This window comes from Streptopelia decaocto, assembly GCF_964273445.1.
Source record: "Streptopelia decaocto genome assembly, chromosome: 3".
Taxonomy (NCBI): domain Eukaryota; kingdom Metazoa; phylum Chordata; class Aves; order Columbiformes; family Columbidae; genus Streptopelia; species Streptopelia decaocto.
In genome coordinates, this window is record NC_138656.1 from 47,630,172 (window position 1) to 47,645,364 (window position 15,193).

The 15,193-nt window shown below is 41.2% G+C and overlaps 1 protein-coding gene across 3 annotated transcripts in view; it reads left to right on the plus strand.

Annotated features, from left to right (window-relative positions):
* RPS6KA2 (ribosomal protein S6 kinase A2) overlaps positions 1 to 14,981 on the plus strand; it is a 167,951-nt gene extending 152,970 nt beyond the window's left edge. For 2 of the 3 annotated variants that reach the window (XM_082047471.1, XM_082047472.1), the window contains 7 exons: positions 785 to 874; positions 2,342 to 2,500; positions 3,635 to 3,796; positions 8,339 to 8,415; positions 10,945 to 11,062; positions 12,216 to 12,353; positions 12,762 to 14,981. In XM_082047471.1, coding sequence (XP_081903597.1) covers positions 785 to 874; positions 2,342 to 2,500; positions 3,635 to 3,796; positions 8,339 to 8,415; positions 10,945 to 11,062; positions 12,216 to 12,353; positions 12,762 to 12,887 — 870 coding nt within the window. In that variant the 3' untranslated portion in view covers positions 12,888 to 14,981. The remainder of the gene's footprint in view (positions 1 to 784; positions 875 to 2,341; positions 2,501 to 3,634; positions 3,797 to 8,338; positions 8,416 to 10,944; positions 11,063 to 12,215; positions 12,354 to 12,761) is intronic. The other variant, XR_014183519.1, reaches the window with a different exon arrangement.
* The last annotated feature ends 212 nt before the right edge of the window (positions 14,982 to 15,193 follow it).

Genomic DNA, 15,193 nt, shown 5'->3' on the forward strand with positions numbered 1-15,193 from the left:
ATTAACAAAAGTGATTTTTGAAAATTTGCTTTCCTACAAACAGCAGTTTTAAATGTGTGCTCTATGATGGTCTCTAAGCAGCAGGTGTTATGTTTTTCTCAGACCTTCTGCTATAAAACTAAAAAGTTTTCATGTATCACTCTACTCTCTAATAAGGCAAAAAATGCTGAATACAGGAAAGTGATATATAGAACAGATTTCTTTCTAGCTTAGGAATGGGCAGAGTTTGGTTACATGGCCAAATGCAAACTCTGGCTACTCTCTTGTTCGTTGCAAGAGTATGGCCCAAAGAGCCAAGTGATTCTAAAAGCTTCAACTCAGATGTCCCCTGACAGTAAACGTATATGCATTTTCATTTCTGACAACTCCCCCGATAAGTAATTTCTATTAATTAATCAGCAGATATACAAACATATGCCAATACTACAAATGTAACCCTTTTTAATGTCAAAGAGGTAATTTTAAAACTCATTATTTTAAAACTCTCCAGTTTTTTGATTTCTATATGATACTTCTTATAGCTGCCATTATTTTCAGGCAAACAAAACTGTAAGCATTAAAAAGAGGGCCTACCCCCTCAGAACCTAAACTAATTATTGTTCCATCTAGTTTTGGCATATAGTCAGCACAGCTCTCATTTGCACAGGGTTTGAGTTGCCATCTCCTAGAATAATGATTAATAGAATAATTTTAAATATTAATTTGTTTAAACTGTAGAAATCGTTTTGTTTGTGCTTAGTGCTGCTAGCTGGTATCTTACTACACTGTGCTTCATTGATTCCAGATAATTGATAAGAGCAAGAGAGACCCCTCTGAAGAAATTGAGATCCTCTTGCGATATGGACAGCATCCAAACATCATTACTCTGAAAGATGTGAGTAGTCTTTGAGCACTTCAGCATTAAATGACTTTCACCTTATGGGTAGGCTCACCTACTCATCCATGTCTGGAAAACTCTTCAGTTGAAGTCAGAGCCGAAGCCAGACCCATCGAAACCAAAGAAAAAAAGGTGACTTAACAGATTCCTGGATAGCAGTTGGAAAGACTGGTCAGGTTATACATTCTCCAGCTACTGTCTAACCAACTGTAAATAAAACCAGAGGCTCACAGTGCTGGAGAACAACAAAATGTGTTTGGTTTTGCAGCACTTTTTGGAAGTGAGATGTCCCTAGCTGGGTGTTTCAGAGCAAGTTGCTGAGCACATGCAGTGGTGCTGCAGGACACGGGATGCTCTTTCGCGAGCAGCAGCCTTCCCCATGCAGCCTGTGGTATCTGCTTTGTCGGGAGGAGGAGAGCTTGCAAAGTCACTGGGGTTTGCCCCAATAGTGTCTTAATGTCAGGGAGTATTTACCTTCTACTCAAGCAGCCTGACAAGACATGAAGGTATCTTTCTTCAGCATTTCATATGAAGAATAGCCTTCACTATGCTTACATGCGGTAACAACCTTCAATCAGAGATGTTTTACTTATGCTGCCTGCAGTCTCACCTAGGATTGTCCACACCGTGTCACATTCAGAGTTTACAGAACAAAACCCTGCTGGTGTCAGTGGCCAGTATGTTGTGGTTCAGGCCTTAGAGAAGTATATAAAAACTTGTAATAATGTGCCCTCAGGAAAGTCTCACCTAATTCCTAAATGTTAAAGAGTAAAATCTGTGCAAAAAAGGTTCTATATTCCTTACCAAAAACATGTAGCATTCATGACTATAACACCACATATTATTGCAGTCCAGATAAAGGATTATGACATGAAAATGGTTGTCTTCCAATTTAGACAAAAAATGTCTTTTACCCCTTGTAATTGATGTTGAAGGTAAAAACATCTTGCGGCTGATGTCAACCATGTATTGACTGGAACTGCAAATATAAACTATATATTATTGGAAGCAGGTCTTGGCCGACAGTATAATACAGTTCATTTAGCTGATCACGAGTCACAGGGAAATATTGATATTTGAAATGGCAAATGTTACCCTGTAGAAGTGGAAAGAGAGAACGCTACTGAGAAGGAGGCTTGGGTGAGAGCCAGCAGACATTTTAGGCTGTGTGAAGTGGTGCTGCTTGTAGCAGCTTGGTCTGCTCTGCTGACATGATAGCAGATCAAGAAAGCTATATTTCTGTGTTGACAAATCAGCAAGTCACTGCAGACATAAGAAAAAAGTAATGACTAAGTCATTTTGTCACCTTTTTTGTTTTCAAGCATAATAAGCAAATTTCCCACATACTAGCTGACATTTTCTTCTAGCAACATCTCACACAAGCAAACCGACACTGTGATTAAAGGACCAACCTTTACCAAGTGGATAGGTCCAAAACATATATTTATTCTATTACTCTTCCAGGTCTATGATGACGGGAAATATGTGTACCTAGTGATGGAGCTGATGCGGGGAGGTGAGCTCCTGGACCGCATTCTTCGACAGAAGTGTTTCTCGGAGCGGGAGGCCAGTGCTGTGCTGTGCACCATCACCAGAACAGTGGACTACCTGCACTCTCAGGGCGTAAGCATTGCTTCTTTGGCTATCCACATCAACTTTCTTAAAATATGACTTTTAGAAAAAACAAATAGCTGTGATTTTGCTTCTCTGAAATGTAAATGCATTTCCACCCCCCCAAAAACCCACAAATTTTCTCCATATTTATAAACACATTTTGTTCGTGAAATAGTCATAGGCTTTTTAGTCATTTCCCAAATGAACTGTAGTGTCTTGAAGTGGTGTTTTAATTCCCAAACTACACTGATTTTCAAGTTCATGTACCTTGTTGAGATATTACTTGCTTACTTTTTATCACAGTCATTGTTGCAGTACCTGATCTTTTAAGAGAATTTCCAATAGTGTAGTTGAGTCAGCAGACAGTTAGAAAATCAAGTGCTCAGCTTTCAATATGAAGTGGCAGTTTGAGCGGCTGATGGGAAAGACTTCTGACATGCTGTTGAAGAGATGGCTTTTAAAATCTAAGCTTTCTATATACAGCAGTTCGAAAATCTCTCTTTTTATGCTTTTCGGGTACAAGCAGTTTGGATGACTAGTCAAATATTCGCTGCTTTTTCTGTTTCATGGTTAAAACAAGTGCATTTTGTACTTGAGCTTTTATGTTTCCATGATAGTTTTTCAGTCTTGTTACAAGAAATAAAGGCTGTTTTCCCATGCAGCTACTTGAAGTAGCATGCCTACAGAGAGGATTTTTCTGAATACATTTTGAAATGAGGAAAAAAATAATCCCTCCCTTCAGGTGTGAGCCACTCACATGGACAGTCGCAAGAAGACCCTTACACACTTTCCTCCTTTCAGGTGAATATTTAGGGCCATCAGGTTCCAGGACACTCTGACATCCAGGTATTTGTACAGCAACCCTCTCTGACCACCCTCAGGAAAAATGTCCCCTCTCAGAGCAGCAGCCTCCACCTTAATACACCAGCAGAGGATGTAAAACATGTTCTTTCTGATTTTAAGAGACTTTAACCTTTTTTTTTTTTCTTCCCTTCATTTGCCCAAGGCAACTTTTCTCCAAAACTTAAATATTTTCAGCATGAGCTCTTGACCTACCTCAACCAGCAGACCAGAAATGGCAGCCAGTGCTGGACGCTCCCTGACCTCCTCTCCTCACTTGTTACTCACTGCTTTCTCGTTAAGGTGGTGCACCGAGATCTCAAGCCTAGTAATATCCTCTACATGGATGAGTCAGGAAACCCAGACTCCATCAGGATCTGTGACTTTGGGTTTGCCAAGCAACTGAGAGCGGAGAACGGGCTGCTCATGACTCCCTGCTACACAGCCAACTTTGTCGCCCCTGAGGTAGGATTGCATTTCAAAGCTGTGAATAATGAGCGTGTCCTAGGAAGCAGTCCTCCGTCCCTCCCTCCCTCCCTCTCTCCCTTCTCCTCGCTGCCTTTACAAGAGGAGTACGTCACAAACCAGGCTACCAGCACTTGCACAGCCTCTGTTACCATATCTTTCCTATTCCTGGTCTTGTCAGGGCAGTTGTTTTTCTCCTGACAGAAGCCAGTGTCTGTCTTGGACTGACACACACAATGCTTTGGCTAGTTACCAGGATAAGTACTGTTTTTTCTCCAGCTGCTTCTGCTCAGACTGCTTCCCCTGTAGTGCACTGTGTCAGAATGGGATAAGACTTAAGAGGGAAATCTTAATGTCAGGAATAAGACTCAAAACAAAAATCCATCAATTAATTCCTTACCACCCTGGACTCAGTAGGAGCTTTACTGTTGACTTCACTGAGATAAAGAAACATGTATCCTTTTGGGCTTTCCTCGTACAAATCCCCCCTGTTATGGGGGATGTAGGAAAAGGGCTGCTTTCCCATTTTTTACAGACAGGGAAATGGGTGAAAACCAAACAGCTTGCCCCAAGCGTGAGGAGAGGTGGCTCTGCATCGCTGGCAAGTGCTGTTCCTTTCATGCAGCCCCAGGGGACTGGGTTTAGGTCCCACAGCAACATGTTTGAATGGTTTGGGCTGTTTGCTGTACTTGACCCATGAGATGTTCATAGCTGCTTACTTCCAATGAAGGAGAAAGAGGTTAATTTCCTGGGTAATTGTCTATTTCTTGGAGTGGTGATTATCAGCACTTTTGGTTTTTGCAGTACACAACTTGAAATGTCTGTCTCTCCTTGTTATGGTCCTTATAAGAAAAATACAAAACTATTGCCTTTCAATGCTTCATCTATACTGTCAAATACCACTGACTCTCAGTTGATACCATTCAGCAATCTTTTCTTCCCCATAACTGTCTTCCATTCAATTTTCATCTGCATGGTATTCAACTGTGAAGAGAAAAACAGGATGATCTTTCTGTACAAGTTCCTTCCATGATACCAAAAGTTACAGAAATCACAGCCTTCCAGCATCAGAAGGTGAATTTGTTAAATTGCTGGGGCAGTATCAATTCAAAGCAGATTTTTTTCAGCAAAAAATCCTCCATTGTCGAGACAAATTGCTTTGTTATTTTGTTGCTGTTTGGTTGGGGTTTCATTTTGGAAACTGGAATAAGCTGTTTAAAATTTATCAAAATATGTGAAAAATGTTCTGTGGCACCACAGCAGTTCAATTTCTAAACCAAAAAAATAATCATGCTTTCAAGATTCAAAGCACTCAGATTTTCTCCAACATACGGTGCACTTAAAATAGGTGTAACTATTTTTCATGATGGGCTATTTTGTATAGTGTCTGTAACCATAAACATTGCCAGCCCAATACAGTTTCAGATCAGACTGAAAGCAGAAACCACACTCCCAAGACATTTGTGATGAGTAAGAAAGGTCCTGTTAATGCAGGAAATGTTGGAGATTAATAGAAACATTACCAGAACTGGCAGAGAGCTTACATAAAGCCTTAAGTGCTTTTACATTTTGCCTGTGATATAATGCCACCCTGCAGCCTAGACCTGACTTTCACATTCCGTGTCTGAGCCCTGCTGCGACGTCTACCACTAGCCCAGGAAACTAAACAAGGCAGCAGAAGGTCACTTGAGCTGATGACTCGAGGGGACAGTGACAGAGAAAGGACGATACGTTTGCCCACTTGGATCTCCCTTTATTTTGGAAACATTTAATTCAGGGGTTAGATGAGAACTTGAGCAGGGATGAAGGCTAAGAGGAAGACGCACGCTGCCACCTACAGCGAGCCACGCTGTGTGCAGCGAGAGAAGAGCCTGGCTGGGTCAGCGGGGAAAGCACAGCCTGCTGCTTCCCTGATGATGTTGTAGGGCTCTTTGGGATAAAGACATTTCATTCTGCAGTTTTCCTCCTAAATCCGTGAAGAACTGCTGTTTTGGCAGTTGGAATGATCAGATTTTTTATTAGCTTTCATACCCATATTCATCCTTGCTTGAGTCACAACTGAGAAAAGCCTATATTCTCAACATTGTTAATCAAATAAATCAAAGCCTATAGAAATAATAGGGGGTTGGATAAATATCTGAGCCATGATCAGAATTGGATGAACCCAGGGGAAGTTTGTTCCTTATCACCACAATGCCCTGCCATGTGTGGGGCTTGTGCCTGTGTTTCAGATCACAGAATCACAGAATGGTTGTGGTTGGAAGGGACCTCTGGAAATTGCCTAGTCCAACCCACCTGCTAAAGCAGGTTCACCCAGAGCAGCTTGCACAGGAATGTGTCCAGATGGGTCTGGAATGTCTCAAGAGAAGGAGACTCCACAGCCTCTCTGGGCAGCCTGTTCCCTTTGGTACCCTCAATTTAAATAAGCTTTTATTCATATTCAGATGGAACCTCCTATGTTTCAGTCTGTCCTTGTTGCCTCTCATCTTGTTTTTGCGCACCACCAAATTCTCAAGGTTACCTAGACCCCTTCCATGGGTGGTAAATTCTTCAGCATCCATTAAAGCAGGACACCACTGCATCTTTTGCAAAGCTCTTTTCCTGACTCATTAGTTTCTAAGACACATGCCTGTTATTGTTTGTGATAACAACTGTCCCCTAGATCAAACACCAATCTTTTTGACCAAGGTGTCCCCCCCTCCATATTGTCACTTTAGCCACAGACCTGCTGGAGACACAAATAGCAGTGACACTAACTGATAACTCTCACTAGATCCTGTTGTTATCTGAGGGGTGAAGTTGCTGTCCATAAACGGTAATTGACAGTGAAATGTCCCTGGACAGTGGCACAGAGTCCCTGTTACCTACCAGCATTCTTGCAAACTGAATGACAGCACACAGCGACAGCTGCCCATCGTTTTCTGCTCCACTAAATAATATCACCGCCCCATTTGCCTTGGACCTGATTGTCCTTGGTTATTGGAGAAAGACAGCAATGTCAATAAAAAATGTAACCGTTCAAAAAGCAGCAAGAATGGCCACACCAAGAGATGAATGTTGAGTATTCAGTCTCACAGATGAAGCAAGAAGCAACTGAGTTTGTCAAATAGCAAAGCAGGTTTTCCTATTAAAATCTAACATTGAGGGGGAATGAATGCAGGAACTAAAGAAAGAGAAACAATTAAAACAGCCAGAGAGTGTATATATGATGTGCAGGAGAGAAAGACATAAGCAGGATTTTACCAGCTTTGTCAACAAGAGGAAATGTGGCTTTTTCTTCACTTGTTTTTTTTCCAGGTAGCAAATGTTCGCTCAGCAGCACACCTGGCAGATGGTTGCTTTACCACTCATCATTTGTAAAATCTGTTGAGGCAACATTTTCTGAAACTGTTTTTTCCTAGCAGTGCTTGATCTTTTCTGTGTCAAACTTCAGATAGCTGGAATCACTCCCAGGTAATAAGGCTGCAGGTCAGGGAGAAACTTACTGAATATGTACATTCCTTTTTTATGTGCTTCGCAAAAAATTAATGTATCTACTGATCCATCAGAAGGGAACAAAACTCTCCTTGTGTGTCAGAACTGAATAAACAGAAGGGTAGTTTGCTTTTATGAGCAAGTGAGAGATCTGAAGGTGGTCCTTGAGCCTTCCTGAGCAAACAGAAACAAAGTTTTTCCCCTAGTCTCAGCAACGCTACCTCAGTTGGTGACTTCACTTTCACTTGGACCTTCACTGACTCAAATAGGCATTTCTTCTGGTACACGTTATCATAAGTGAAATCCAGATTTTATCCTTACTGCTATAACTCGCCATCCTGTACCAACGTTGAACATACAGGTCAGATCTCTCCTGAATACCATGGGTCTTGTTTTCCCCACAGGGAAGAAGAGATCAAGTTTTAGCCTATTATATGCTAAGTCCAGCCTAAATGTGGCCCCTTTTCTTAATACATAAGTAAGAAGAGAATAAGCTTTTTACCTTTCTTTGCAGTTCTCATGCTTCTTTACTAGTCTGACATAAGATATGCATTAATGTGCATCCATTTGTTGTATCAAATCCAAACTATATCAGACATTCTTACCGCTGTCACTCAGCTCTACGCTTATAGCATCCACAGTGCCCTTGGTAACCTTTATGTTAGGAGGATATGTTTCAAAGTATTAACTAGCTTTTTTTAAGAAAGATTAGAAAGATTTTTAAATGCTAAGATAAGCAGAGGAGATTGTTCTGCTATGCTGTGTTTTAGAAAGTCAGAGAGCTTCCCAGAGCCTCCAACAAACTGCACATATCTCTGTCACTGTGGAGGTGACACCCCTGCTGGGCTTGAACACTAACCAGCTCATGCCAGCCTGGGCCTTCACCTCACTCCATCCACTACTGAACATTTTGCTTCTGAAGCAGCCACCTGTTCAAACCAGATGTGCTGTTAATCCATGGAAATGTCAGCAGATAGAAGCACTAACCAGTGTTTTTTGAAGATCAGAAGCTAAAAATTCAGGAATACAGATTAACATTTTTTTTGTCTCTTTCTTTCCTTCACATAGGTCCTTAAACGCCAAGGTTACGATGCAGCCTGTGACATCTGGAGTTTGGGGATCCTCCTGTACACCATGCTGGCAGGGTGAGTGCAGAGGCTTTTGGAGAGCAGCGGTCCCCAGTGGGCTCAGCACTTCAGCGCTGATTGAGCCAGAAAGGAGTCGCAGACAGAGACAGCAAACTGTCCAGCCTCCTTTGAGAAATGCACGCAGTTGTATGAGGCAAGAAAATAGATGCCAAGACCTAGAATTAGAACGTGTTTTTCCAGAATGCATAACTATCTTCAACATTGTGCAGGTTGTTTACATTTTTAACAGCCTGTGCCCATAAGCATGCACTGAGACCTAAACTCCTAAAAGGCTTGCTCATCACTTAAACAGCATGGAAGTTTTACACTAGGAGAGAAACATAGCAGTATGAAGAGTCATAGCACGTTCACCTTATCCATAAGAGGATGTTCATTAATTTCTATTAATACATGTATTCTCTTCAGCTTCATTCTTCTTCTACTGTTGTTATCAAGGTATCTGATCACCTTCAAAGGCTAAAAAAAAAATAATAAAACACAGTTTTCAGATGCTATTTGAAAAATATGCTGAAGACAGGACAGAAAGTATAATAAATTAACAGAGCAGCAAGAACAGCAACAGGAAGCAGGACCTTTTGGGGGTTACTTGGCAAAAATACCCCTAACAACCTGTTGACCAAAGTGAAATGTGGACACAAGACCCAGAAAAAAAGACAGATTGAAATAAGCAGTAAAGGATAGGAATAAAATATTTTGGGGTGAACGGGAAACACAGCATGTAAACCCAATTTGGAGTTACCAGGCCCCTGAGTTTCATTTCTCAGGGTACAGTATATGCACATCTATTGTACCTAAGTTCAGCTTGAAACTTTTCAGTGACCTCTCATAACTCTTTAGTCTGCTTCATTATCATTCAGCTGTGGCAAGAAGCTTGGATTCATTCCTACATTTATACAGAAAACAAAGAGTTGGACCCTACCTTTTGTGTCTCTTGCCTTGTGGATTGCAGAAAAGGTGCCAGGAGTTTCTGTTCCATCTATTTTGTTCCTGAGTACAATTGCGTTCACCATGAGCTGAAATATATTGTGACTTTCAAGGGCAGTTTTCCAGGCTGCTAGGATCTCTAAAAATCTGTTTCTCTTTGGCTAATGCTACAGATTTGCAGTGATACACAGCCAGAATCAGTACAATAAAAACCAACACATTACTCACAATCCCAGTTGTTTAGCTGCTTATATTTACAATGCTTCTTTTTTAAATGTGGAAAAAGATATATTTGAATCTGAAATACATATTGCACAGCTTAGTGGATGTTAAATTTGCCGACAGGTGCTATTAACTTGTATCTCACTTTTTTCCTGCACTTGCGAGAGAAAATAAGAGTAATGCAAACAGTTGAGAAGTGCTGACTTTTTAGGTGCCATCACTGCGTTTAGGGATGGTCTTGTTTTTTTCTCATAAGAGGAGAGTTAATATGAACTGATCAGTATTTGCAACCAGAATTTTATTCTCCTTCAATCATTCCTGTGAGCAGAGAGGGCCCAGACACTCAGGACTAGAGCACAATCCTGAGATCCTATTCATGCAGGTAGTGACAGAATTTGGATCTTTAGCCAGTCATTAACTCTTAGTGCATCCCTCTTTCTAGCTATAGATTGCAATAATATTATGTATCTTTTTGGGCTGAACTTCTGTGAAATCTGACATGTTTTTGAAAATTAGAAAATACAGTGTGAAGAATTGAATGTGCTATTAGAAACCAGGTGGGATAGGAAGCTGTGGCCAAGCCAACTGTCTAGTGATCTAAAAACCACCCTGGCAAGCTTTCAGAAGAGAAAAGACAGATGGAAGGAAAAGAATAAAAATCCCAGATACACCCTTCTTCTAAACCTACACAGCTGTTCAAGATTACAGAGCAGAATTTGGCCGGGTAGATTTTAGTTAGCTTCAAAAATCTTGTCACTTGGCATTTTATGAAGACAAAAAGTATGTCCTCTGCAGGTGACACTAATTTTGTAAAGCTGGGTGCGTGTTACTAGTAATTTCTGGCTCACTAGATCAGGAAGTAACCTGTTGCAAATCATTTATTTTGCCCAACAGACTTGCACATTATGGTTAAGAAAGCATTGCAAAATAGGTTATAAACAGTTATTTTTTATTTTCTTTTTTTTTTTTTTCTCCTTCAGTTCCTAATTTTCCTCCTTTATTATTTTAATCCTTTCTTGGCATTATCAAGGTATTACTATTGGCAATAAAGCAGAGGTAAAATAATTAAAGAGGTAAAAACCTGTCAATTTTTTAAAAATAATATCTTTTTCCTGGAAAAAGAACAGAACAAAATTAAAAAAAAAAAAAAAAAAAAAAAAAAAAAAAAAAAAAAAAAAGGTAAGGAATCAGTCTTTTCCTCTGCAGAACAACTTAATATGAGGAACCACCAGACTGTAAAATTAGAGTGAAAATGAAGCAGCGATGTCTGTGGTCCAATCTGGAACCAAACCCCTGTTGTAGTTGGTGGCAGTTAGCACTAGATCCTAGAAACATATAGTTGCAAATTACACTGTATTTTTTTCCTGTTTCTTTAAATAGGTTTACTCCTTTTGCAAATGGACCAGATGACACCCCGGAGGAGATTCTAGCCAGGATTGGCAGTGGTAAATATGCACTTACAGGAGGAAACTGGGATTCAGTATCCGATACTGCAAAGGTCAGTGAATGCTTTCTCAGACTTTTTCTTGTTCTCTGAAATGAGCTTGCAGTCCACAGTTGTAACAAACTTAAGAGGGAGATAGTCAGAAGGATTATTTCTCAGTTCCTTATGAAGTAAAAGCTTGCTTCTTTATGTTTCTACCACTCTGCACAAAATAGTGTGTTAGGAATTTTGGTAATTTATTTCATTAATCTAGGGCATAATATAGCACCATCAATTGCGAATCCTCCTGGCACTAAAATACCACAGAACTTTTTTGGTGTAACAGAACTTTTAAAAGAAGTGTGGGGTAGTCAATGCCACAAATTCATGGTCTATATGCAAATCACCTTTCTGCTCTTTAGAGTAAAACAGGAGCAGGCAGTTTACAAACTAGCATTTTTATCTCCTGTACAGTTCACATTTTAGGCTGCCAATCTACCACAAAGCATGGAAACCCTAGGAGATAAAATTTAACTAGTGCTGAGACTTTTGGGCATGCAGCTGTGCCCTGGTCTATGAGACAGGTAGGCAGGCAGGAAAGCTGGCAAGCTTCCAGTTCCCTGGCATTAAGCAGAAACTTGGACAGGATTTAGAGATTCTTGCAAGATATTTCAGTTTTAGCAACTGGTACTATGCAATGGAAGAACATTGATATATCCCACCACAAAACTGCAAGCAATCCTGGTAACATATTCATCTTGCCACCAACACCTATGAACCTCACAATGAATTTTTTATCAGATGTTCAGTTTTGAAATTAAAACATTCAGACATGGTAGAACGGATCTCATTGAATTTTAATCAATGTTAGATCTCTCTTCTAAGCTTCTCTTGTAAGCATGCTTTGGAGTCAGTGAGGAAATGCCTCCAGATGGCATCCTCCCTAGGTGGAGTTTATCACCCCTACAAGGTCACCAGAATTAACACTCAATAAACTGAATACTCTCCACGTTATCATTTGACTGGATTATCAGATGAGAGTTGAACATTACACTTGAAAATTCTGAAGATCAGACTTTACACTTTAACAATATGACACATATCTAAAGCGCATGTTCCTCTTCCTTGGACATGCTGGTGATGACACCACCACCAGGAAGACCTTAGCAAAGCCCATACTACTGTTAATTACTTTTTTCTTTTACTGTTTTCTTTCTTTTAAACCCAGGACATTGTGTCAAAGATGCTTCATGTAGACCCTCATCAGCGCCTCACAGCAGTCCAAGTCCTAAGACATCCATGGATAGTGAACAGGGAGTATCTGTCTCAAAACCAACTCATCAGACAGGACGTTCACCTGGTGAAGGTACATCCTACCCCCTCATCTCTTCCTTCCTTGCAGAATAAGCTGTCATTTGTGTGAATATTCTGGAAAGTGATAGAGGAGAAGACGATTTGCCACGGAGGGCAAATCTAACATGCCACTGTATTAACAGTAGAGATTTTTGACCTGTTACCTGCTCAATATATTTAACTTCCATCTGTATTGTAGTGGCTTGGTGTGCACATACAGCTACCCAGTGCTTTGAATCAGGAACACTCCAGCTGCCTGTCAGCCTAAACATTGTTATCATTTCCTGGAAATCATCCATATACATCCATTTTTTCAGAGGACTGAATAATGAAAGAAAAAAGCATCAAAGAACTGAATTTCAGCCCAGCACTTCCTTTTTCTGAGAAAAATAATTACCTTTACTCTTTCTCCATTTTACAGGGCGCAATGGCAGCCACTTATTTTGCTTTAAACCGAGCACCTCAGGCACCAAGGCTGGAGCCTGTATTGTCCTCCAATCTGGCTCAGCGGCGAGGCATGAAGAGACTTACCTCTACCAGGTTGTAGCAGCACCCCCAAAAGGCCTCTTTGAAAACCCACAGTTTATTATTTGAGCGATTCATCTTTACTTGGCTAGCAGAACTTTTTTGGACCACTGCACATGAAATTGCCAGAACTAGCAAAAGCCCAGCATAAGGCAAAGTTCTTCTTTGCTCCATCATTTCTTTCACATTCCAGCGAGGGTCCTGAGTTTAACAGCTTCACAAATATGTGCCAATTTTGCCAGTAGCTCCATTTCCTTACTGAGATAAAGCCAAATAAAGTAGGTGCGCTCCATCCTCCCCACCCTAGGAAATACTATTTTTGAGTCCTTAAGATGTTCCATGGGAACACTGTTTCATTTTGTTTCTCAAGAAAAGCACTTTTTGCTACGAAGAACTCAGAGAGGTTTGAATGTTTTCAGCTGTTCCAGGAGGTGTCACGATTAAGCGGCTCGGCTGATAACCAGTAAACACCTACTGATGTCCACGCACGCCAGGAAGAGTGAAGGCTGCAGAGACAAATGAATAATACCTTACTTGAAGCATGTGCTATACAACATGAAGGAGAGATTGCTGCTGGTGGTAGAAATACCTTCTGATTTCAAGAATTCTTTTGCACTTTGCCCCTGCCCTCTCTGAAATGAAGTCCACACCACTCAAGGAGTGTGTGTCACCAGCCCTGACTTACTTGGAGGTCTCCAAGAGCAGAAAAGCTCTGAGAAACTCGGTGCTTTGAGGAGATTATTGGGTCTTACGAGATTGGGAAAGCATTTACATAAAACAGTGTGAGTAGGAGCCTGTGGACCAGGGGAAAAAGAGGTGTCTGGTCTCGGCCAGCAACCAGGAGGTCTCGGAAGATGAGGTGAGGGGGCTGGGGAACCAAGCAACAGCAGGGAATGGCGTGGGCAACTTTGAGGACAGTAAGAAAAAAGACCCCTGGCAGCATGGTGGGAGTACTGCTGAAGGGAACCAGTGTGCACATGCTTAGGGGGCAAACTGGGACTCTCTTTAGAAGCGAGGGACAGTCCCTTTTTGGTGACTGGTACAGAACAGGGTGGGTAGGCGACTGGGCAGCCGAGGGCTGGGTGGGTCAGTGCAGCTGTCCCCCCACGTCGTCACCAAATCTGCTCATGGAGCCCGGCTCTGGTGGGCCAGAGTGCCACCCTGGAGCAAGCCAGGCCACTCCAATCATCGCTCCCTGCCCTTCCCTGGCTGCTCACCCCAACCTGCCTCAGTTACCGATGTCTCATGTCCCTGCCTGGCTGTTCCGCTCTAGCAGAGCTAAACTCCCTGTGCCACGTGTGTACGGAGAGTACCCACTTCTGAAGAGTCCAGCTAACTCTGTTACAAGCTTTAATAATAATAAATTATCAGGAGAAATGGGAGGATGCTCTGCTTTTATATTTATATAAATATGTACATGTGTATTTATATACTTATAAAACAAAAGTTCTGTACCCTAATACCTGGATTTTCCTGGTTCAGGGATATAAAACTTTGTTGAAATGGTCTCAGCAAAATGGACCTTTTTTCTTATTCCCTGATCTCAAAAAAATGAGCAAGGTTTGTGGTGTCGGATGTGAACTATTTTTTTATTCTTTTTCTTACCCATCTTGTCTTACGGTGGTCAAAAGCTGATCAGGATTCTTCTTTGTACTGCTTTTATTAATTTTTCCAAGTAAGTTTTGTCACCTCACATGCTTTGTGGGAAAAGCTAATGTGCTATGTTCGCTTTTTTTCTGTTGTGATGGGAAAAAAAAAAAAAAAGGGGCAAAATATGAACATGGAGCTTCCTATGCTAGAGATGGTAATTTTTCTTTGCTGGGTAGTATGTGCATCTCAGTGCTGAACTGGAATTATGAGATCATTGCCTCAGAGTGTCCGAGGGAACAAGGAATTGTATTTGCTGTAGCAATATGCTTCCTAAAACTAGCTTTGTTCCAATGTTGACTGAAATTTGTTTGTTTGCATTAGCCTATTTTTAAATTTAAATTTATTCTTAATAATTTAAAGCTATATTTAATGTTCAGGTTTATGTGCTGTGCACAGAGGAGTGCTGCAAAGCAGCTCTCCTTGAAGCCCTTCTCTTTTCTAGAATAAACAATGCTGTGAAACTTCACACTGTGGCTGAGTTGGCTGAGACTGGTGTGCGCAAACATGCAGGTGTGTGTGTGTCTATGGTTATACATGCAGCAGTCCTTATTCTTTCTACCGGCTAAGCTGTGCTCAGTGTCAGCTTTTTGCTGCCTTTACACTTTTCCTCTTGTTAGAAGTCAAGTCTCTTACATTTCTGTTAGCGGCACGCTGCGAGGCGAGTCCACAGGCAGGGGA